Genomic DNA, 22434 nt, shown 5'->3' with positions numbered 1-22434 from the left:
TTCTTGTCCTTCCTGCCCACGTGCATATCGTCCTCAGTGAAGTGTCCAGACCTCTCCTTTGCCTTTTTTTGAATTGGTTGTTTGTATTTCGTTGTTGAGTTATAGGAGTTTGTAATCCTTTATCAGGTACATGATTGGTGGACACTCTATTTTTTTAAAGATATATTTATTAACTTGAAAGTCCGAGTTACACACAGAGAGAAGAGAGGAGATTCAGAGAGAGAGAGAAGTCTTCCACCTGCTAGTTCACTATCCAATTGGCTGTAATGGCCAAAGCTGTGCCGATCCGAAGCCAAGGAGCCAGAAGATTCTTCCAGGTCTCCCACAAGGGTGCAAGGGTCCAAGGACTTGGGCCATCTTCTACTGCTTTCTCAGTCCATAGCAGGGAGCTGAATTGGAAGTGGAGCAGCCAGGGCTCGAACCAGCACCCATATGGGATGCTGGCACTGCTGGCGGTGGCTTTACCCGCTATGCCACAGTGCCAGCCCCGGTAGACATTCCATTGTGATGCACCCAAATTTTTAATTTGCATGAAGGCTGGTTTCATTTATTTTTTTTCCTGCCTTTTGCTATCACATCCCCAATCTTATGCCCATATAGAATGTCATGAGGACTTTCTCCTGTAATTCTCACTAGGAGTTTCATGGCTGCAACTCCTAGATTAGAGGCTCTGGTCTATAGTGAGTTGATTCCGAGTGGTTTTAAGGCTCAGGTCCAAGTTCATCCTTTTGCCTGTGTGCACCTGGTGTTCTCACCATTATTGTGGAAAATCTTGTCCTTTTCCACCCTGAATGCTCCCTGCATCCATGGGGGAAAATCCAGGGACCATATGTGCTGAGGGTTTATTTCAGGGCTCTCTGCTGCTCTGCATGTCTGTCCTTAGCCTGTGCTCTTGTCATTGCTGCAGGAGTGTAATAAACCTTCCTATCGGCAAAGAGAATCCATCCGCCTTATACTTGCTTCTCCAAATTTGTGGGAGGCTACTGCTGTAGGCCCTTGAGATTCCATATGCGTAGCATGGTGTTTTGTTTTGTTTTGTTTGTATTTCTGGAAACAAAAGAAATGCAGTTGGGATTTTGAGAGCAATTCAGTGGATCTGTCAATAGCATTGACTATTATTGTCACCACCACAATGTTAATTCTTCCAGGCTTTAACAGACAATATTGGTCTTTCCAGAAATGGTTTGGAGTTTTCAGTGTCCAAATCTACACCGCGTGGGTCACTTCATTCCTCCTTGGTTCAATTGATTTATTTATAAATGTGTTTGTCTTGTTTGATGCTATTTTAAAGAAAATTATTCCCTCAACTGCCTTTTGGGATTGTTCATTGTTAGAGCATATAAATACAACTAATTTCTTGTGTTAATTTTTGAAATTGTTTAAGAGAAAGAGCATCCATGCACCGTATCCACTGTTATTCCTCAAATTCCCATCATGGCCAAGATTGGACTTAGACTATAGCCAAGAGCCAGGAACTCAAACCAGGTATTCTACATGAGTGGCAAAAACTCAGTTGAGTCATCACCATGGCGACTCAAGGAACTGGAGTCAGGAGCCAGAGCTGGAGCAACAAACTCAGGAATACCAGCAGGAAGCAGGTGTTTCAGCCGCCAGGCCAAACATTGGCCCATGTGCGTTAATTGTTTTTACACTGTGACTGGCCTGAATTCATTCATTAGCTCTAATAGGATGTCTGGGGTGTGGAATATGTAGGGTCTTTAATAATTTTTCTCCTCAATAACTGTACATGTTTGTGGGCGGCAATGTGATATTTCAATACATAGAATAATGTGTACTCATCAAATCCGTGTCATCGCATCACAACTGCTGTGACATCACGTGACAGGCTCATGAAGTGCACGACCCTGGGCCAGTGATGGCTGTGGAACCAGCACAAGGAATGCACGCCTTCGATCTGACGGGGACCCGCCTGCCGAGCGCCTTCCACACCCCTCAGCTCCCTCAGACTCAGCAACCACTGTACTGAGCACACACTGAGTTCTCCAAGCTCCATGTATGTGGGAGAACGGGCAGCATTTGTGTCTCCATGTCTGGTTCCAGCCATTGTGCCGCAAAGGCAGGATTGCATTCTTCCCTTGACTGAATAGCGTGGTGTTGTGTACAGACCCCTCATTCTCCTGATCCATGCATCTGAGGCTGGATACCTAGGCTGATTCCGCACCTTGCCTATTGTGAATGGTACTTCCATGAACACGATGGAGCTGGCGTTTCTTTGAGAAGATGATTGCGTATTGTTTGGATACACAGCTGGTAGTGGGCTTGCTGGATCACACTGCTTTCCACAGTGGTCATATGACCTTACAGTCTCACTAACAGCTGTGAAAGCTCCTCTTTTGAGCCAGCTTACTGGTGCAGTGGGTTAAGATGTTGCCTGCGATGTAGCCATATGAGCTCCTGTTGGAGTACCTGCCTTTGCAGCCAGGGGGAGAGAATGAGCAGATGGAAGCTGAATCCATCTCTCCTCTCTCTCTCTCTCTCTCTCTCTCTCTCTCTCTCTCTCTCTCCCCCTCCCTCCCTCCCTCCCTCCCTCTCTCTCTGTAACTCTGCCTTTCAAATAAATACATCTTTTTAAGAAAATTTTCCCTTTCTTCCACATCTCTAGCATTTATTATTCTGTCTTTTTGATAATTGCCATCTGACAAAGATGAGCTGATGTCTCATTGAGGTTTTGAGTTGCATTTCCCTGCTAGCTACTAACACGGACTACCTTTTCATGTAAGTGATGGTACCCAGTGTTTCTCTTTCAAGAAATATCAGTCCCTTCACTAGGCTGTGCTGCCCATGCATTTGCGGTCTAAGCCAAAATAATCAATGCCTGCACTGGCTCTTCAATTCTTTCCTCTGTGTTTTTTTCTAGCAGCTTCATAGTTTCAGGTCTTCCATTTTAGGCCTGTGGTTCATTTTAAGTTGAATTTTATATAGGGTGAGAGGTAGAGACCTCATTTCATTCTTCTACATATGTATGTATGTCCAGTATTGCTGGCACCATGTATTGAAAAGTGTAAGCTTTCTTCAACGTGTTTTTAATGTCTTTGTCAAGCATTGGATGGTTGTATGTATGTGGATTAATTTTGTATTCTCTATGCTGTTCCTTCATTCCATGTGTCAGTTTTTATGCCATTACCATGCTGATTTTAGCTTTGTACTCTGCTTTGAAATCTGATAATGTGAGACCTCTAGCTTGATTTTTTTTTGTGCTCAGGATTACTTAGGCTTGTGCATCTTTATATTTTCATATACATTTCAGGATTATTTCTGCATAATTCTGTAAAGATAGAAATTGCACTGAATCTAGAGATTCCTTAGACAGTATGGACATTTTAACAATAATATTAATTCTTTTTTAAAAGATTTTATTTATTTATTGGAGTGGAAGAGACAGAGAGAAAGGTATTCCATTTGCTGGTTCACTGCCCAAATGGCGACAATGGCCGGAGTGGGGCCAATTCAAAGCCAGGAGCCAGGAGCTTCCTCCAGGTCTCCCATGCAGGTGTGAGGACCCAAGCACTTGGGCCATCTTCCATTGCTCTCCCAGGCCATAGCAGAGCGCTGGATCAGGAGAGGAGCAGCTGGGACTCCAACTGGCACCCATATGGGATTCCAGCTCTGCAGGCAAAGGCTTAGCCTACCACACCACAGCACTGGCGCCCAGTATTAATTCTTACAATCCATAAATATGGAATACTTTTCTATTTTGTTGTGTCCTTGAGGATTTTTGCCCTAGTGCTTTGTTGACATCTGTACATTGATGTAACAATGGCTTCTTCTTTATAAAGTAGCTTTGGGTGGAATAGACATTGTTTAGATAGGATTGGGGGGTCAAGTTGGGTAAGTTGCATTGGCTTTGGTTCTAGGCAGGCCCAAAATATAAGCCCCCCACCCTGTGAACTGTAGCAGACTAGATAATGGTGGCATGCAGACACTGCTGGCCTGGATTACAGCAGGAGAGATCATGTGGCTCTGCTGTGTCCCCCTCTGCTTGCAGCTCACCCCAATGAAAGTCACCTCCAGGGCTGATCCCCAAGGTCGGCTGGGCTGGGGAGGAGCAGGTTAAAGGGAGGCCACAAGGCTGGCAAAGTTAGGGACTTGCCATCTCCTGTGACAGATAGGTCCGACCCACTGACTCTTGTCTCCACTTTTTCCAGATCCATCTATGTAAAGTCCTGGGATGCCTTTTACCAGTTTACAAAGGCTGTGGTGGATAAAGCGATCAAAAAGTAGGACTTCTCAGTGCTCCAGGTTCCGCTGGGCTCCAGGGGGCTGTGCCTCAGGTTGCAGAGGGCCCTGCACTCTGCTGTGATGGGCTCAGCAGCCTGGAATGGAGGGTGGTGCAGTGGGGCTGTGCCAAGGGGCACCCTGAGCTCTCAGGGCCGTCCCCTGCTGTTAACGAGGGCACTGAGCCAGGCAGGCCTGGGCTCGGGGACTGACCACCAGGATCCGTGGAGCTGAGGGACATTGCCGGGGGAGGGGGCGGGTCAGGGAACAGCAAGGACTCCTAGAGGAGCAGGGCATGGGGAGAGGTGGTATGGCTGTGGGAGGGCTCGGGGGAGATGGGGCGGTGGCTACCATCATGGGTGCTGCAGTACCCTGGGGACAGGGGTGCCCAGGGGAGGCCGGGTGATGAGGCTGACAGCTGGTGGCCACACCACAGGGATAGGAATTTCCCATGGGGGCCACAGGGAGCCACAGAAGGTTCCTGGGTAGGGGGAGTGGCACCATGATGGTGGAGCTCCAGGAAGACAGGGCTGATGACCTGGGGATGAAATGAGTGGGGACAAGAGCAGGTGCAGTGGGGCTGAGCTGGGGTGGGGGCAGCAGGTGCACAGGGGAGACTGAGGGTCAGGGCAAACAGGAGAGGGTGTATGTGAATGGCTGCCAAGAAGGAGAGGATTCTTAGAGATGGGAGGAAGCAGGAGGGCAGAGGTGGAAGAGAGAAAGTAGCTGACGGAAGTGAGGCCAGAAGGAGAGGAGCCTCATGGAGGACTGTGTGTGTCTGTGTCCTCTTGTGTCCAGTGTGTGTAGATCACCTGTTGTGTGTCTGTGTCATCACATGTTCTCTGTGGGTGTGTTTGTTCTCATGTGTTTTGTGTCCCGTGCGTGTGTGTGTGTGTGTGTGTGTAGCCTCACCTGTTGAGTATCTGCGTCGTCACACGTTCTCTGTGGGTGTGCATGTTGTCATGTGTGTTCTCTCTCTCGTGTGTGTGTGCGTGCATAGCCTCACCTGTTGAGTGTCTGTGTTATCACACATTCTCTGTGGATGTGTGTATTCTCACATGTGTTCTGTGTCCCGTGTATGTTGTGTGTGTGTGCATGTGTGTATAGTCTCACCTGTTGTGTGTCTGTGTTATCACACATTCTCTGTGTGTGTGTGTTTTCACATGTTCTGAGTCCTGTGTATGTGTGTGTGTGTAGCCTCACCTGTTGTGTGTCTGTGTCATCACATGTTCTCGGTGGGTGTGCATGTTCTCACGTATTCTGTGTCTCGTGTGTGTGTACACAGCCTCACCTGTTGAGTGTGTCACATGTTCTCTGTGTGTGTGTTCTCACATGTTCTGTGTCTCATGTATGTGTGTGTGTGTGTGTGTGTGCTGCTGTGGGTGTCTCTTGGGGCCCTGTGGCCCAGAGACAGAGTTGGGTGCTTTCTGGGTGCCCTCCCTTGTGCCCTCTCTCCAGAGCCTCAGAAACCTGAATTAAATTTGCTGAAGCTTGGGGTCCCACAGGAGCCCCAGAGGAGTGGCCTGGGAGGGAGCAGGGGTACCCGCAGCCCCCCTCCAGGCTGCTGGCTGACATCATGTGGAGTCTCACGGTCTCACACTTTCTCCCCAGCCCCCAAACACGGATTTCCTTCATCACCTACTCCTGCAAGGGCAACATCATCCTGAAACTCACCCCTGACAGGTCTGTGAGGTTGTGCCCCTGCCCGGGGGGGCTTCTCAGAACCTCAGTGGGGATGCCAACCACACACAGAGCAGGCCAGCCTGGGGACACCTCGGTCCCCGGCTCCCCAGCCCACATCTTATGGGAGGAGGAGCAGGGAGGGGTTGGCTCTTGGTGGGTGTGAGGAGCACAGAAGAATGGGGAAGCCAGGCTGGGTTGGCCTCTGTGGGTCCTGGCTGAACCAGGACTCCTCAGCTTGTGGGGTGGGGTCATCACAGCTCAGCTCCCGCAAGGTCTCTCTGCCCAGAGCATAAAGCCACCTCGGGCTCAGGTCTCCGTTGTGCCAGCTCAGCCACATTAACCTGGACTAGCCTGAACCCTAGCCTGCCTCCCTTGCCTGTCGCAGTCCTGTCCCCACCTGTCGGTCATCTGTGGGTGTGACGGCCCCTGGAAGGTCGCAGAGCAGGTCTTGAGGGCGTCTCTTCCAGCTTGGGTCTTCCTGTTTTGGGAGCAGATGAAGTCACAGAGCCCTGGCTCTCCACCAAGCAGACCCCCAACTTCCAGGGGAAAGGGAGGGGGAGGGGGAGGGGGAATCAGAGTCAGAGGTATGTAGCAGTAGGGGTCGCCCTTTCCGAGTTGAGCCTTGCCTGTGGAGGGATAGAGTGTGCACAAGAATACCCTAGTGTTAGGGTCGGGTTAATGTAAAGATTATTTTTAGTGTCAGGTACAGTGCTAGGGTTAGGAATGGGGTACTATGAGGACCTGTGACACACAGCAGCACATCGATGAGTTAGGGTTAGTGTGAGGGTTAATGTTAGGGTTAGAGTTAGGGATAGGATTAGGGTTAGGGTTAGTGTTATTGTGAGTCCATGACACACATTTGCACATCAGGTATGGGTTGGGGTAGGGTCAGGGTCAGGGTAAGGGTCAGGGTCAGGGTAAGGGTCAGGGTCAGAGTCAGGGTTAGGTTAGGGTTAGGGGTAGGTTTTGAATTAGGTTTAGGGGTTAGGGTCAGGAATAGAGTTAGGAATAGGTTTTGAATCAGGGCTAGGGTCAGGGTCAAAGAGTCAGGGTTAGGTTAGGGTTAGAGTCAAGGTCAGGGTCAGGGATAGGGTTAGGTATAGGGATAGGTTCAGGATTAGGGTTAGGGTTAGAGTTGGGGTCAGGGATAGGGTTAGGAACAGGTTTCGGATTAGGGTCAGGATCAAGTTCAGGGTCAAGGATGTCTCACCACAGATGGTCCAGGCAGAGTCCTTGCTGAGGTCCCTGAGTGCTCTGGGTGGCCTCCGCTGTGAGAGCTGTGTTTCAGAGATGCTGTTCACACCTTCCAGGTCTGCGACGTGAGATCAGGGATGGAGGCGTCGCATACCCTCTGTCAGTGGCAGAGTGGGGAATGACAGGGCTGCGGGGCTGACCCCCTCCCTGGTGGACACTGGCTGCAGGACAGCCCAGAGCTGTTTCATCACAGAATCTTACTTTGTTTTCAGGCAGAAGCTTCGGAAGGGCTTTAGAAGACTTCAGAACACTGTCTTAGCAGGCTATATACAAGCAGACTATGGTTTTTACAAGGTACAGCGCCCTGGGGAGCCACCAGCTCTGTGGTTCACAGGTTCTTAGAGCATTCCTGGGGCTGTCGCTCTGTCTTCTTGCAACGATGTCTTCATTTCCTGCAGGTGAATGTGCAGCTAACTCAAAGCCGGAAAGAAGGTAAGATGCTTGACTGCTCTGATGTGGCTCTCACCCTGGGCCTTTCTTGGTCTAGCTCCTGAGGTGGACCACTCTTCTCTCTTGGCCTTGGACTCCCCACTGTGCAGGGACCACAGTAGCCATGAATCCCAGGCTGGCCCTGGGGGGAATCATCGGGACCCAGCGTGGGCACCCATGTGTCTGAATCAGCATGAGGCACCTGCCCTGCCCTGGGACCCACTGGGAAGAAAGCAGAATAGCCCTGGGGGCCGTGAGCAGCCTGAGGACCCCGTGTGGAAAACACAGCCTGGCCCCCTGGCGCCCACGCCTTCCTCCTCCTGCTCCTCCCTGCCTCGTCCTCCTCAGTGCCCCTGCGTCCTGGGCCCGGGTCTCTGGCAGGCTGGAAGGCTGTGCACAGCCAGAGCTGCTTCCCTCTCCCCCTGTGGGTCCCTGCTGGTGCCAAGAAGGAGAAGGGGCTAGGCAGGAGGCAGAACGGACAGATGGAGCCCGGGGTCCACTGCCCAAGTGCCTCTGACCAGGGTCTTGAACCGCTGGGCCCAGGGATGCCCACAGGAGCCCCCAGGCTGCACCTCGAGCAGGAGCCAGGCCTGCCCTGGGCCTTGGGAGGGTCTGGCTGCCCCACGCTGTCTCCATGACCTGCTGGTGCTTGTCTGGGAGTGGGGGGAGCTGCCCTTGGGACCCAGCTCCTACAGCTGTGGGTGGGGGTGCACAGTGGGGTTCAGGCCGCCTTGGGTGAAGGACCTGCTGCACCTCAGGGAGCCCCTCTGCAGAAGGGGCTGGGCTGAGCCCCTTCTCACACCTGGATTTCTGTGTGTGTGGGGGGGGTCTCGGGTCCCTTTCTCACACTGGGGCTCTGCGTTGGGGGTGGTGTCTCGGATCCCCTTATCATGCTGGGGGCTTTGCGTGGGGGTTCTCAGCAGGTCTTCCTGGAGGAGGAGGTGTGGGAGCCCTGCCTGGCTGCATGCTGGGTGCTGTGGTCCTGGCAGCCTGGGGCAGGCCTGGCGTTGGCACAGGGCCCCACTGGTACCTGGGCGAACCTGACTTCCCTTCATTTCTCAGGACACTACGGCCCTGTTGTGGTGCTCAACTTCATCACTCAAGACCTGGGTGACTCCATATTTGAAAATCTCAAGACTGAAGTGAGTATTGTCCCTGGGCAAGGTGTGGGGCTCCTGCCGGTGCACGTGAGCGATCAGGTCCTCTCACCTTCTGTCTTCTAGATCGACTATGCCCGTTCAGCTGGGGCATCTGTTTACAATGTGGTGCTGGGCCGTTACAACAAAACACAGGTAACTCAGGACAGCGACCCAAGTGGAGCCTCGTCGGGGAAGGTGTCCAAGGCAGCTTTCCCAGGGCCTCCCGGTGGGGTGGATGGGAAGGGGTATTCTGCCCCGCCCCACATGGTGTGGGCCAGATTTGCCACAATCTTGTGGTTGACTCGGTGTTGGCTCAGACCTCCCAGCAGAGAGGTGAGGGCGAAGAGCTTCCTCCTGCCTCCAGCCAGGGTCCGGTTCTGTGGTCTGATGTTCCTCCATCCCCACATTGGAGGGCGGACCCTGTGTCCCGGCTGCGGGGCCCTGCCGCCTCCCCGAGCCACGTGTGGTCTCTTTAGGTGGCAGCATTGGAGGACAGACCCCAAGACACGATTAAGATCCAGGGAGGATTTAACTACATGCTGGGCGCCGTGGATGACGTGAGCACAGCTGCGAGCGAGCAGGGCCTGGGTCCTTTCCCTGCTGTCCCCAGGGTCTCACTTCCTGAACTCTGCACCTCCCCCCTCCATTCCAGGTTGTTAAAATTATCTGTCCTCAAGGTCTTGTATTGAAGAACACCACGGTGTGTGCGCAGGGTAAGAGCTGGGGCAGAGGGAATTGTGGGAGGAGGCGCACGGCTTTACACAAACAGGTTTCTATGAGTTTTTCAAAAACCTCATGTATGTGTAGATTTGCACATTATTGCATCAAAAGAAATTTGTCTTTTTTAAATAGAATATACTTTTTTAAGATTAATTAATTTATTTGAAAGGCTGAGTTACAGAGAGGCAGAAGCAGAGAGAGAGAGAGAGAGAGGTCTTCCATGCGCTGGTTCACTCCCCAATTGGCCGCAATGGCCAGAGATGAGCTGACCCAAAGCCAGGAGCCAGGAGCTTCTTTCAGGTCTCCCACATGGGTGCAGGGGCCCAAGGACTTGGACCATCTTCTACTGCTTTCCCAGATGGGAAGCAGAGTAGCTGGGACTCAATTTGGTGCCCAGATGGGATGCTGGCACTGCAGGCGGAAGCTTTACCCACTAGGCCACAGGGCTGGCACTGAAATTTGTCTTTATTTATTTTTTGACAGGCAGAGTTAGACAGTGAGAGAGACAGAGAGAAAGGTCTTCCTTCCGTTGGTTCACCCCACAAATGGCTGCCACAGCCGGCGCTCTGCGCCAATCTGAAGCCAGGAGCCAGGTGCTTCCTCCTGGTCTCCCATGTGGGTGCAGGGCCCAAGCACCTGGGCCATCCTCCACTGCCTTCCCAGGCCACAGCAGAGAGCTGGACTGGAAGAGGAGCAACCGGGACAGAATCCAGCACCTCAACTGGGACTAGAACCTGGGGTGCCGGTACTGCAGGCAGAAGATTAGCCTAGTGAACGGCGGCGCCGGCCTGAAATTTGTCTTTAAATTCTACTTTCCACGAACCTTCAGAGGTACCCTTCTGTCTGTGGGGTACGAGGTGGGTATGTGTGTGCAAAGATATTCTTATTTTCTCACCACAAATATCTCATTTTGTACATAGATAGATACACACACATACACACACCCTAAAGAAGGTGTCAGGGGAGTTTGAGAACAAAATGGGGAAGAGACCCAGGCCATGGCCTCAGTGGGTGGAGACAGAGAATGGGCACACCGTCTCTCACACCCGTGTGCTAGTGACACACAGAGGCAGCTCAGAGACACCCACAGAGATAGCCGGGCCGCCTCCCCCAGTGGTCAAGGGGCCAGCGCCTGTCCCTGAGGGCAGGAAGCTGACAAGGAGGCCCCTCTGCCTCCAGCCTGGGCCCCTGCCCCAGGGCACTGATCAGGCAGGTGCGGCCGTCGCCCTGAGGAGCTCTGGAGTCTGGAGTCAGGAGCTTCTTCCTAGTCTTCCACATGGGTGCAGTAGCCCAAGGACTTGGGACATCTTCTACTGCTTTCCCAGGCCATAGAAGAGATCTGGAAGGAAAGTGGAGCCGCTGGGACTCAATTTGGTGCCCACAGGGGATGCTGGCACTACAGGCAAAGGCTTTACCCGCTAGATCACAGGGGGCGCACGGCTCCAACTTGCCCACTGCGGTCCATGGGAGAAAGGAGTCACGGGCATCCTCCCATGCTGGGGACGGCGCCCAGCCCAGCCGGCTGCATCCAGGCCCAAGCACTGGGTTCTGGCCTGCGGGTTCCCAGGTGTGAGGCTCCGTGGCACTGGGCTGTGGGGACAGGACTGTGCCCCTGACGGGAGCCAAGTGCCCAGTGTGTGGGGGCTGCCGCCCTGCCTACAGTCCACAGGGGCCCTCGGGCCGCTGCTGTGAGACTGAAACCAGGGGTGTGTGCAGTGAGAGGCTCGGTGCACGGAGGCTGCTAGGTGCCGGCCCCTGGAACTGCCCCTGGTCCTCCCACTGCCCTTCCCTGGCCCTGGGCTCCCCTGCACGCCCCCGGGTGGGACACAGGTTGGGTAGGGGGTGAGCGCAGTACTGGGGGTGGGGAGAGGCTGCCTCCCTGGGGTGTCCTGCTGCTGCTCCTGGCCCTGCACTGCTCGGATTCTGCCCCTGGGCACACACAGGCCTTGGCGCCAGGGCGGCAGGGAGGATGGGAGTTGGGGCTCCTTCCTGGGGAGCTGAGCCCAGGTGACAGGTGCCCCACCTGCCTGCTCCCCCATGGCTTCTGCCTGTCAGGCTATGCTGTCACCAGCCTGACTGTGAAACTGGGGGCCTTGTCCAAAGCTGCCACACAGGGGGTCCCAACCACGAGAGGGCAAGGCTAAGGCAGGAGCCTGACCCCTAGCCATCACCAGGAGCCGATTCCTTGGGCTGCCATCGAGCCTGGGCAAGGACTGTGGTCAGGGGTGCCCCTAGGTCCTGACACACAAGTGTCTCCGGCGTCACTGGAAATGGAAATGGACCAGGCCTGGGCAAGAAGGCAGCAGTGGGGGAGAAGTAGCTGGGTGTGACCAGAAGCCCTGGGCCATCCCGTCCAACCCTGTACCCTGCCTCTCTCAGGGGTTGGCTCAGGGGCAGGCAGACGGCACAGAGGGGAAGGGCTTGCTGAGCCCCAGGCTGGGTGGGCGTGGTCCTTGAGGGTCTGGAAGAGGCAGGGGAAGAGGTCAGGGCTGTGGTCTGAGCACCTACAGCTCAGACCGGATCCTCCTCCTGTGAAGCATTCTGGGAGCAGGTGCAAGGCGCCTCCCCACCTCACTTCCCTAACCTGCCTGCCCCCATCCTGACCTTGCTCCTGAGGTCTCCACAGGCCGTAGGCACACGGCAATACAGGGGCGGTACAGGCCCCACTGGTTCATGGGCCCTGCAGGCATCCACACCTGAGCACCCAGCCCAGCATGCGGTGTGGTGTCTCCAATCCCGGCTGCCTCGGCTCACATCAGGAGCCCTGGCCGAACACCATGGCCGGCAGCCCTGTGGCCGCAGGGAGCACCTAGGGCCCTGGCTGCATTTGTCCCTTAGTGTCACAGAGGCATAGGGCCTTTCCCAGGGCTCCTTGGGTCATGGACTATGGCAGGAGAGGTCCACGTCCAGTCCAAGCCCACAGTCTGGACCCTCAGCAATGCTAGCCAGAGGCTGTCCCAGGAAAGCAGAGGGGTGGCCTCAGGTAGCCCGCTTCCAGGAGGAGCGCTGTGGGCTTCTGTGCTGGGCTGGATGGCCAGGATCCCTGAAGCCTGAGTGACGTGTGACACCTTCCTGCCCTACAGAAAAGTACACCGTGCATATTCTCGGACAATTCTCTGGCATTAGAGACGTGGTCATCTGCAAGTTCCACATACCCAACCAGAAGCCTGTCGGTAAGTCGTGCCCCAGGCCTTCCAGTCCCACGTCCCATGCCCAGCCTCGAGGTCCTTGCTCCCAGTACTCCAGGGACACTGCCAGGTGCCACCCTGTACTTGCACCTGCAAAGTGAGACTGTAAGAAACCCCCGCAGGACCCCAAGAATGTTGTGCAGCAGGGCCACACCCCTCAACGAAGCTGGCTGGGTGCTGGCTGTGCCCCCACTGCCCTGTCCTAAGCTCAGCCTGTCCTGGATGGGAAATAGCAGCATCCTGGGACTCTGAGCCTGGCCATGTGCACAGGCATCTGGATTGACCTTGGGCTGAAAGGGTGCACAGGCTGTGCAGGGGCTGTCACTGCCTCTCCCTCACTGGGCAGTGCTGTGCACGCGGCCTCAGCAGCCAGGGATCGCTCTGCCCACACTTGCTCTGGAGTGGCTTAGACAGTGAGCGGCCCCTGCCTATGGGAGCTCCTGAGTATGGAGCCCTCCTTACCCCAGGCCCCGCCCAGCCTGTCACACCCTGTCCCCATGGAGCCCACAGTGGCCCTCCTGGAACTCCCGTGTGGGTGGAGACGGGGCGGGGCCAGGGAGGAGTGTGCCCCAGACACAGCTGTGGAGCCAGAGCTGGGAGGAGACCCAGGGCTCTGCCAGTATAGTCAGGGCTCCCTGCCTCCCCAGGGTGACAGGTTCTGGGAAAGGCGGGGCCCAGTCGACACCCAGTCACTGGTTTTCTCTCCATGGTGGGCCCTTCTGGAGAGCCTAGGCTGCAGTCTGGGGCCTCCGCAGACAGCCACCTGCGCCTGGTCCAGGACTATGCCCATGGTGACCCCACTCAGCTGGAACCTGAGATGATGCTGAGGATGGCTTGTGCAGGTTTTAACCATTTGAGTACCATTTTAGAAAGCAGAGGGGATCCTTAACCAGTGCATTCTACACTTGTGTTTCTATGTGCTCTGTGGTCACTAAACAAGATGTTTATTGCAGCATTTGGAATATTTGGGACACACTGGTCCATCGTGGCTTGAAAATTCCTTTCCCATAATCCCAGCTATGCTGCACCTTCTGCCCAGGCCAAAAGAGCCACAGCAACCATGCCCAGGTGCACCTGCCCTCCCCTGGCCCTTCCTGTACCGCCCTGAGCCTCTGACAGCAGAGTCTCTCCCACCCGCCGTAGGTAGCTGTCTATGCCCAGGTCATCCCAACCATTACATGCAAGCAGCACAGCTCTTCCCCGCTCAATCCCTTGGGGCCATTCTCACGGTCAGCACCATGTGGGGAAAAGCACAAGTTCCCGAGTGAGGACCCACAACTGAGTCCCATGGGACTGGGCCAGGGCATGACGATGGCCCTAAAGACATCAGGTGCCAGGAGAGGCAACAGAAATTATATCTAAAACAGAATACTCGTTATAAGCTTGTCATTTTACATGAGAGGCCTTTCCAATACCTTTGAAATCCCTGCCTTTGTATAGAAATGAGGCAGCTTCAAAACAAATAACTAGAACGCAGGTGAGGAAGGAAAACCCCACCCCTGCTCCCGCATCCAAAGGTCCAGCAGGCAGGTGTCTTGATACAGCTTTTAATTCTCCTTGACTACGATGGAGAGAAACAATGAAGTGGGACTCAAGACACCGTGAGGTCCCACAGCACATCCTCCTGAGTCCCTTCCACTCCCACGAGCTGCCACGCAGTACACAGGAGGTGACAGAACCACTCGGATACCAGGCCAGGACCCGGGCATTTCTTATGGATTGTGGTTGGTGCAGTCAGCAGCAAAATGAACTTGCAGTCCAACCTGGTCCCAGGAGGTCCCGCCTACCTCTCCTGGCTCCCTTCCTTCCCTCCCCAGCAAGCCCAGCTACGACTGCCCCAGGGCCTTGGCACAGGCCTTTGCACACTCCAGAGTGCTCCCCCAGGCTGCCCCATGTGGTGTCACTGCACCCTCCCCTCCTCAGAGAGCACACCTTGCAGTGGCTGTGGTCAGCAGTACACAAAAGCAGCAGCGGGAAGTGCGTGGTGACCGTGACACACCCATCACCTGCTTCCTGCAGTCACCAGCCCCTGCCAGTGTCCTGACGCCGCCCCTGCACAGCGTGGGGAAGCCAGTCCTTGGGGTCGCATCATCTCACGGGCAGACCCGCAGTCTCTCTACAAGACAAACGTGTCTGTGACAGACGGGACAGGTCACCCATGACTAAACAGCCGCCGCCGTCCCCCACCCCCACCCCACCCCCGGGTCCCCTGTCCCTTCCTGTGCTCATCCCTGTCACTGCGTTTGACTCTCGGGCATTTGTGTTGCTCTGTTGTCTTGTCCCTGTCACCCTCGGTCCCTAGCAGGTGACGTCCTGCACAGCAGGGCCTCCTCCTGCCAGCCCCTATTAAACAGCAAGCACTGCCCAGGGTGGAGGGGGGTGGCTCAGTCAACAGCAGGTGCCTGGGAGCAGAGGCAGGCAGAGAGAAGTGGGCCTTCCATTGACTACGTGTGACTCTGCCTGCCCAGGGCATCGGCTTGGTCAGAGTGCAGGTGTAGTACACGCCCATTGACATTCTCTTTCAACCCTTTGCATATAGATGTCAAAGCCATCAGTACCAGTGACACCGTAATAATGTGCCAGGGGCCTGTTGTATCGGAACCGTATCAGTAAGTGCCCTGGACTGCAGGCCCTGTGGACAGGAGAGCTGGTGGTGCTCAGAGTTGGCCACCACCTGGTGTACCGTGTGTGGGCACCCCTTCCAGTGGGCAGCACGTGCCTGGCTGCAGGTGGCGGCAGGGCACCCTCCCTACCTGCCCGTGGGCGTAGCTCAGGACCCACACTAGCCCGGGATGTGCTGTGGAAGAGTGGGTGGATTGCAGGAGATCATTGCCCAAGGAATGGCACCTGTGCCCCAGGTCCCACAGCAGCAATGGTGACACACCTGGGAAAACCCAGGAGAGTTGGGACGACAACATCGTGCTGCCCTCTGGGGCTGTTAGTCTTGGCCACTATGGCTTCAGACACCAGGAGGGCCATCACGGCCTGATCCACTGGAAAGGGGCACCTGTGGCCACACAGTCCACTCTTGGTGGTCCTGAGGGTAGGGTCTCCAGAGGGAGGAGCCCAAGGAGAATTGAGGGGTTGTGGGGGTCTAGGCTCACCAAGGACAAGACCCATGTATCCCTACGTGACTTTTCTTCTCTCTCTTTCTGGACATTTAGGGTAGTGACGATTGAAGTCAGCCTGAACAATGGGAAAACATTCAACCCCAGCAAACTCAAATTGGGCATCTTCGATTGTGTGAGTACAAGGAAAGGAGGCCTGAGCCAGTGGACACACACACCCTGGGGAGGACAGAAGGGACAAGGGTACCTGGAAAATGGCTCCATCTTTGTTCCAGCAGGGTGGGATTCTGTGGGAATGGTCAAGAAACAGGGCACCCGGGGCCTGACAAGCTGCGACAAGGGAGTGTGCCAGCCTTCTTTCCTTTCTTTATTTTTCTAAAGATTTATTGCAGGGTGAGAGGGAGAGCAAGAGAGAGAGAAGGAGAGAGAGAGAGAGAGAGAGAGGTGTTTTCCCTCCACTGTTCCCTCACAAAATGGCCACAACGGTTGGAGTTCATCTGATCCGAAGCCAGGAGCCAGGAGCTTCTTCCGGGTCTCCCACATGGGTGCAGGGGTCCAGGCACTTGGGCCATCTTCTCCTGCTTTCCCAAGAGTATTAGCAGGGAGCTGGATGGGAAATGGAACAGCTGGGACCAGAACCGGTGCCCATATGAGATGCCGGAAGAGCTGGCAGTGGCCTTACCTGCTCCACCACAGTGTCAGCCCCAAGTTGTGTTTCTGAGTGAGCACACCCGGCTCTATACCTGTTCACACCCAAGCTCCCCAAGGAGGGCAGTCCCCTGCTGTCGCCAGCAGCTGCCCACAGGTTCCTCCCCGCCTCCCCGGCTGTGTGCTCTGCCCCTCTCTCTGCCTTGGGCAGAGGCCACGTTCTGCTCACGAGTGGGCACCTGGGAGTGCAAAGGCAGCTGCTCAGGGCCAACCCCTCCAAAGTCCTTGTCTTCCCAGCACCCTGGGCTGGAGCAACGTGGTGGGAGACGGGGCCTTGGAGGCCTCCTTCCAGGGTCTTGGGTTGGGAAAAGTCCTCTGTTTGGGTCTGCCTGGCTTGTCCTGGCACTTCAATGCCCACGGCAGTAAAAGGACTCACCGTGTGCTCAGCGAGAGTCCCACCAGGGACACGGCCCAGCCACAGGCACCATTCGCAGGGAACTCAGCCCTGTGGCCCCAGTGCAGCCAGGTGGGCCCCAGAGCCCAGCTGTGTTGTTGCTTCTCTCCAGCCGGAGTCCCGGCATTGGCCCTTCCTGGCCTGCTCGCCTCTAGCCTCCTCTGTCAGCACAGCACCTGCTTAGGGGAGGATGCAGCAGCCTGTGCCCCCCAGGCTGCAACTCCAGGTCCCTAGTGTGAAAGACAAGCATGACCACACCCACACGTGCCCCCAGGGAGGGCTGCTGCTGTCCTTGGGCAGATGGGAGGTGCATAGGGAGTTCAGAGCTGCCCAGCCAGGACATGGGGAGAGAGGCCCTGGGATTTAGCTCCAAGTCTCTGGCCCTGCCCTTGGGCGGGCCCAGGTGCCGACCCTCACCCATCTGGGCGCCTGTACCTGGGCAGCCTCACCAAGCCCTGATTGTCTACCAAGGGGAGCGGTGACAGCTAGGACAGTAACACTGTGGGGGCACCTGAGCCTGCATTGGCTAGGGCGGAGCCAGTGGGCAGGGGCAGAGGTAGGCTGTGCTGCTCTCTGGGTCTGGCCCCTGACCCCAGCCCTGGAGTGGGCAATGGGGATGCCCAGAGGGGCGAGCCCCGATGAGGGTGCAGCCAGGCCTTCCACCAGCCTCTGCCAGAGCTGCTGTGAGTGTGGTGTGGCCCCAAGCTGAGCTCTTCCTCCCACAGAATCCTGACTCCACACGGAAGACCACGACTCGGAGGACGACAACGACCACGACCACAACCACCACCACGACGACCACGACGACCACCACCACCACCACGACCACGACGACCACGACCACGACCACCACCACCGCGACCACCACCACCACCACCACCACCACCACCACCACCGTCCCAACCACTGTCACAACCACTATGCCCCCCACCACGATTATTACAGACGTACAGGACGACAGCAAGTTCATTCATATCCCCGTCCTGCTGTTCCTGCCACTGCTCCCGCTGGTACTGTGCTGCTGCAGGGTGCAGCGCCACAGGGTGAGTGCCCCCTCCTGCCCAGCCAGGGGCCCAGGCCATGCCCACCACCCAGGGGCCTGCACCTGGTCCGGCCCCTGACTTCCTCTGGCCAGTGTCCCAACTACTCTGTGGTCATCTCTGGAGCTGGTGGTGTCACAGACCCTGTCTTCCCACCATGGCTGCACCTGACCCTGAGTCTGGCCTCACTCTGGCCTCCTGCCCCAGGCTGGTCCCAGGAACTTGGCCTGGGACACCTGAACTCTGGACCAAGGTCTACTCTGGTCCATGGAGAAGGGCCACCCCAGTCCCTGAGAACAGGGCTGGCTCTTAGCAGCCAGGGGATGACCTCTGTGGGTGTCCTGGGAAGGCCTAAGGGCCCCAGATGGAGGGGGAGGCAGACCATGGAGGATGAGGAGCCCCCGGGGGAGGGAGGCCTGATGCTCCAGGAGCTGGAGCCTGCTGGGCACAGTGCCACAGGCACGGGGTGCCAGATGGACACCCCCAAGGCCACGCTCTTTGCTGCTGCCCAAGACCAGGCTCTACCCAGCACCATGCAGCCCCCATCTTTGTCTCTAACATTCTAGACTGAAGAGGAGCCACCGCTGCCACCCCCAGAAAAGGTCAGTGTGGATTTGGTTTTCATTTGTTCCCTGCCTGGAAAGGACGGGGACCCTCACCCACAGCATCCTGAGGCCTGGGCCCAACGTCTCCCTCCCAAGGGGCAGGGGACTGTCCCGGGGCCTGGGACCTACAGTGATGACCTCAGAAGACTCCCTCCTACCTCCCAGCAAACCTGTCCCCTGGCCCTGCTCAGGGCATCAGCACCTTAGGAGCGTGTGTGGGCCTTGGGACAGTCCTTGCTGACACAGGGGCTCCTGTCCACCCCAGGGTGCCCCTAGCAGGCTGCTGAGGATTGGCTGGGCTCATGCCCAAGCAGCCCCAGGTTTCAGGGCCCTGGTCCCACCTGCTGGCCTGGGATGAGTGTGGGGCTCCTTGGAATTGGTCTTGGCTTTGACTCTTGGCAGGGCCCAAGGGTGAGCCTGGGTTGGCCCTCGGGGAGGGGCAGGATGAGGGGGGCAGTGGTGTCCCTGGGCACTGAGCTTATGTTGGTGATCGGAGGGCAAGGGTGGGTGAGCCGGGACCATAAGCAGTAGCAGGTGGCCGAGGCAGGGAGCATCAGGCCTGGTTCTGGCCTGGGTGGGAAGACGCCTCCTGCCCAGGCAGATCTCAGGTGGGCAGCAGCGTGGGCAACCTGGAGCCAGGTGGCTGGGGCAGTCACATGTAATGCTGGGACAGCACAGCCTTCAGGCAGACCTCAGCCTGCAAAGGTGGCACCAGCATCTGGGGAGGGGCCCTGTCGGTGCACGGAGGCTGCTGTGCGAGGTCCCCACTGAGGGCTCCGTCCTGAGCCTTCTTTCAGTCACTCCACAAACATCAGCCAGCGCCGTGCCAGGGCAGGGACGGGACCCCTCACAGTTGCAGGCAGGGAAGTGGACAGTGACACCTGTTTCTCTTCTTGAAGCCCAAGAAAGTGCCTCCCCCACCACCACCGCCACCACCCCCGCCGCCCCCTGTGACTGTGTGCCCCACGGTGATCGTCTGCCGCTGTGCCTGCCGGGGGGTGTGCATGGACAGAGGGCTACAGGTGACCAGGGTCCTGCGGGAGGGCTGGGACCCCGGGCTGGGGCTGTATTGAGGTGTGGCTCTGCAGGCAGAGACTGGGACCCCCCAGCATTGGGGAGGGTGGCCCCCCAAGGCCTGCCCAGGTGTGGGACCACGAGAATGCTGATGAGCCCCGCCCCCCAGGCCCGGCCCAAACCAGGGCCTCCCCACTGGCTGCACCCAGGTCGTAGACATGGGGCTGACCTTGGTATCACACCTCAGGCAGCAAGTCAGTGTCCAGCCCTGGGCCAGCAGGTGCATGAGTGAGGGAGGTGCCCAGGCCAGGGGTACACATAGGGCATCACTGCCTTCTGCCCAGCGCGATGCTTCCAAGAAAACCCGGGCCTGGCGAGCCCCGGCTGTGGGCTCCATGGGCTGGGGGGAAACAGCTGTCCCTGGCCGTGCTGCCTGCTGAGCGGGGGGCACTGAGCTGGCCCAGGAGGGGACACGGGACCCTCAGGGGCCATCATGAGCTCCCACACAGCAGGCTGTGCCCGGGGTTGGACACATGGCAATTGGTGTGAAAGCCGCTGCCTCCCACAAGTCCCTGGGTCCATTCTCGGGACGCAGAGACTGGCCAGGCAGCAGCCTGGGGTCCCAGGAAAGGATGGAGGGACCCCTAGTGGCCAGCTTTGGCAGGAAGACCCCAGGACCAGCTCTGACTGGGGTGGGGATCCTCGTGTTCTCCTGCGAGCTCCCGGCTTCTCTGCAGCCTCAGAGGGCAGCTGTGAGGCCGCCCTCCCTGTCCCCTGACCGTGCTGGACACAGAGCAGCCCGGCCACGCCCTCCAGGGAGGGAAGCCGACCACTGCCCAGGCCTATCAGCCTGCAGAGTGCGGCCCCGCCCTCCCCAGGGCCCAGACTGTGGGCCTGGACTGCAGGGCCCCACAGGGCTCCTTCTGGCCTGGGCTCTGCTTCCTCCCCTCTCGCCCCAGCTGTCAGACACCTGCCTGTCCCCCTGAAACGCACAGGGCCCCTACTGGACGCTCCCTGTGCCGACCCCTGATGCAGGCCTCTTCCCCCTTCCTCCCGCTCCTGCCCAGGCCCTGATGCGCACCACGTGCCCCCCGTCCCCCACATATCCCTCCACCGTGAACTTCCCCCTCAGGCCAGCCCTGAATTCCCTGCTTCCTGCTCCAAAGAGGCTGCTTTGTTCCAGACCCAAACTCTGCGTGGCGGGCAGCGAGCGCCCCATAAACACGCAGGCACCGGCCCCGCCCAGGAGGAGGCTGCAGCCTGGTCCCGGGATTCTGGAGGTGGGGTCCGTGCTCAGGGGGCTTGCTCACGGCCACGTCTGCTTTTCAGGGCACCCTGGATGGCTTCTACAACTACATCCAGCCCACCTGCCACCCTTCACCGATGATGTTGTGCCGGGCCAGGGGCCAGGTGAGCTGGGCTCAGGGATGCTCCCCGGGGCACAACAGCCACTGCTTTTGCCCTTGACACTTGCCCGCTGGGACCATGGCTCAGAGTCAGGGCTGGCAGGTGCCAAGAGGAATGCCCTGGACACAGAGCTGACAGCTCCTGCTCATTGCCCCATGCATGGCCGTGACCAGTCCCTTGGGGCAGCAGTGCTGGGGACGTGGTAGCAGCTGCTTGTGGCCAGCACTGACCAGCCCAGGGCCCTCCCCCTCCCTCATGCCCAGATGCTGAAGGGGCATGCCCACAGCTGGGAGGCACACAGCAGGGAGGCAGGAGCCGCACACTCCAGAGCAGTGCGGGGGGCAGGCAGCACTGGGAGGGCCTGGAGGAAGGCAATGCACCCAGCCCAGTGTCACCATGAATAGAGCCAGGGACAGGTGTGTCACTGGGAGGCCCACCTGCTGTGGCTGCCTGTGCACCCCCCCCCCCCCCATCTGCCTTTCAGTCCTGGAAGCCCCTCCAGGGTTTGGATGAGGGCATGCGGGTCACTGTGTCTCTGCTCTCAGCTCTGACTCAAATGCAGCTGGGCCTCAGCTCTGCACTCAGCACCCAGTGCCGGCCCCGCACACCACAGGAGCCTCATCCTTTGCACCTGTCGGGGGCTTTGGCTCCTGCTCATCTGAAAAGCACTCACTGAGCAGAAATCAAGGAGCGCCCAGGGCTCAGCTCCCTGCCGAGGCTCTTGACCGTCTGGACCCCTCGCCTTCCCCAGTTCTAGAGCTCAGCACCCCCTTCCTTGGATGCTGGCCCCTCTGTCCATCCACAGAGACAGCCATGCAGAGAATTCCCTGGTCTCCATGCCACACTGGTCCCAGGCTCTCTTCTCTCCTGTCCTCAAGCTTCCCTCTGCCTCCCCCTGATGGGGACTTCTGGTATTACATCAGCGCCCAGCCCAGGTTCCACAGCCACAGGCACCAAGTACCTCCTGCCTGGCCAGGGACTTGGACACAGGTTCTCAGCATGATGGACAGGACATCGTTCTGAGCTTCTACTCAGCCTACCAGGAGGGACAGGTGTTTGGCACCTGTGCTCTGTCGGGAAGGAGGCCTCCAGGCTCGGGGGCCACTAGCCCCGGGCCACCAGGGGCTTCACCAAGGTCCAAGCTCTGGGTCCTGATGCTCCTGCCCCATCCCTTTGACCCACCCACCACTGCCTTCTGGCCCAGTGGAAACGCCAGCCCCAGCCCCCTCTCTCTGTTCTCTTCCCTCCAGGAGAGGTGGCCCAACCTCGCCCTCATGAAGGCCCCAAGCAGCTCCAGCCTCTGCCTTCAACCCAGCCTGGAGAGTCACCCCCTCACCTGGTGTTCCCAGTGCCACCACCTCCCAGACAGGTGCGCCAGGCCTTCCGCCAGGACGCTGCCGCTGCCCGCTCCCCAGAATCAGGCTCTCTGCAGGAGCACCTTGTCCCTGCCTCCCCTGTAGCCCGGCCTCTCGGCACCCACACCCCAGATGAAGAGGCTTTGCTTGCTGAGTGTGACGTGTGCACGAGTCTTGCTTTATGGGCAAAGCAG

The 22434-nt window shown here is 57.5% G+C and overlaps 2 protein-coding genes across 4 annotated transcripts in view; one reads left to right on the top strand and one right to left on the bottom strand.

Moving 5' to 3' along the window:
- Positions 1–22434, top strand: part of LOC103346213 (anthrax toxin receptor-like) — a 31299-nt gene that overhangs the window by 2359 nt on the left and 6506 nt on the right. The window contains exons 2-17 of one of the 3 annotated variants that reach the window (XM_051837561.2): positions 4167–4238; positions 5848–5919; positions 7386–7467; positions 7572–7605; positions 8665–8744; positions 8826–8894; positions 9218–9298; positions 9394–9454; positions 12545–12634; positions 15189–15258; positions 15814–15892; positions 17545–17862; positions 18426–18461; positions 19364–19486; positions 20808–20888; positions 22136–22395. In XM_051837561.2, coding sequence (XP_051693521.2) covers positions 4167–4238; positions 5848–5919; positions 7386–7467; positions 7572–7605; positions 8665–8744; positions 8826–8894; positions 9218–9298; positions 9394–9454; positions 12545–12634; positions 15189–15258; positions 15814–15892; positions 17545–17862; positions 18426–18461; positions 19364–19486; positions 20808–20888; positions 22136–22345 — 1558 coding nt within the window. In that variant the 3' untranslated portion in view covers positions 22346–22395. Of the gene's footprint in view, positions 1–4166; positions 4239–5847; positions 5920–7385; positions 7468–7571; positions 7606–8664; positions 8745–8825; positions 8895–9217; positions 9299–9393; positions 9455–12544; positions 12635–15188; positions 15259–15813; positions 15893–17544; positions 17863–18425; positions 18462–19363; positions 19487–20807; positions 20889–22135; positions 22396–22434 lie in introns of those variants that run through there. The other 2 variants (XM_051837564.2, XM_051837563.2) reach the window with 2 other exon arrangements.
- Positions 5129–22434, bottom strand: part of LOC108176026 (guanine nucleotide-binding protein G(olf) subunit alpha-like) — a 74905-nt gene continuing 57599 nt past the window's right edge. Inside the window, exon 5 of the mRNA XM_051837570.2 lies at positions 5129–7270. Within this exon, the coding sequence (XP_051693530.1) occupies positions 7217–7270 (54 nt within the window). The 3' untranslated portion in view covers positions 5129–7216. The remainder of the gene's footprint in view (positions 7271–22434) is intronic.

The sequence above is a fragment of the Oryctolagus cuniculus genome, chromosome 15 (assembly GCF_964237555.1).
Source record: "Oryctolagus cuniculus chromosome 15, mOryCun1.1, whole genome shotgun sequence".
Classification (NCBI taxonomy): domain Eukaryota; kingdom Metazoa; phylum Chordata; class Mammalia; order Lagomorpha; family Leporidae; genus Oryctolagus; species Oryctolagus cuniculus.
Note: the sequence above shows the minus strand (reverse complement) of the source record. Positions and strands in the feature narration are given on the sequence as shown.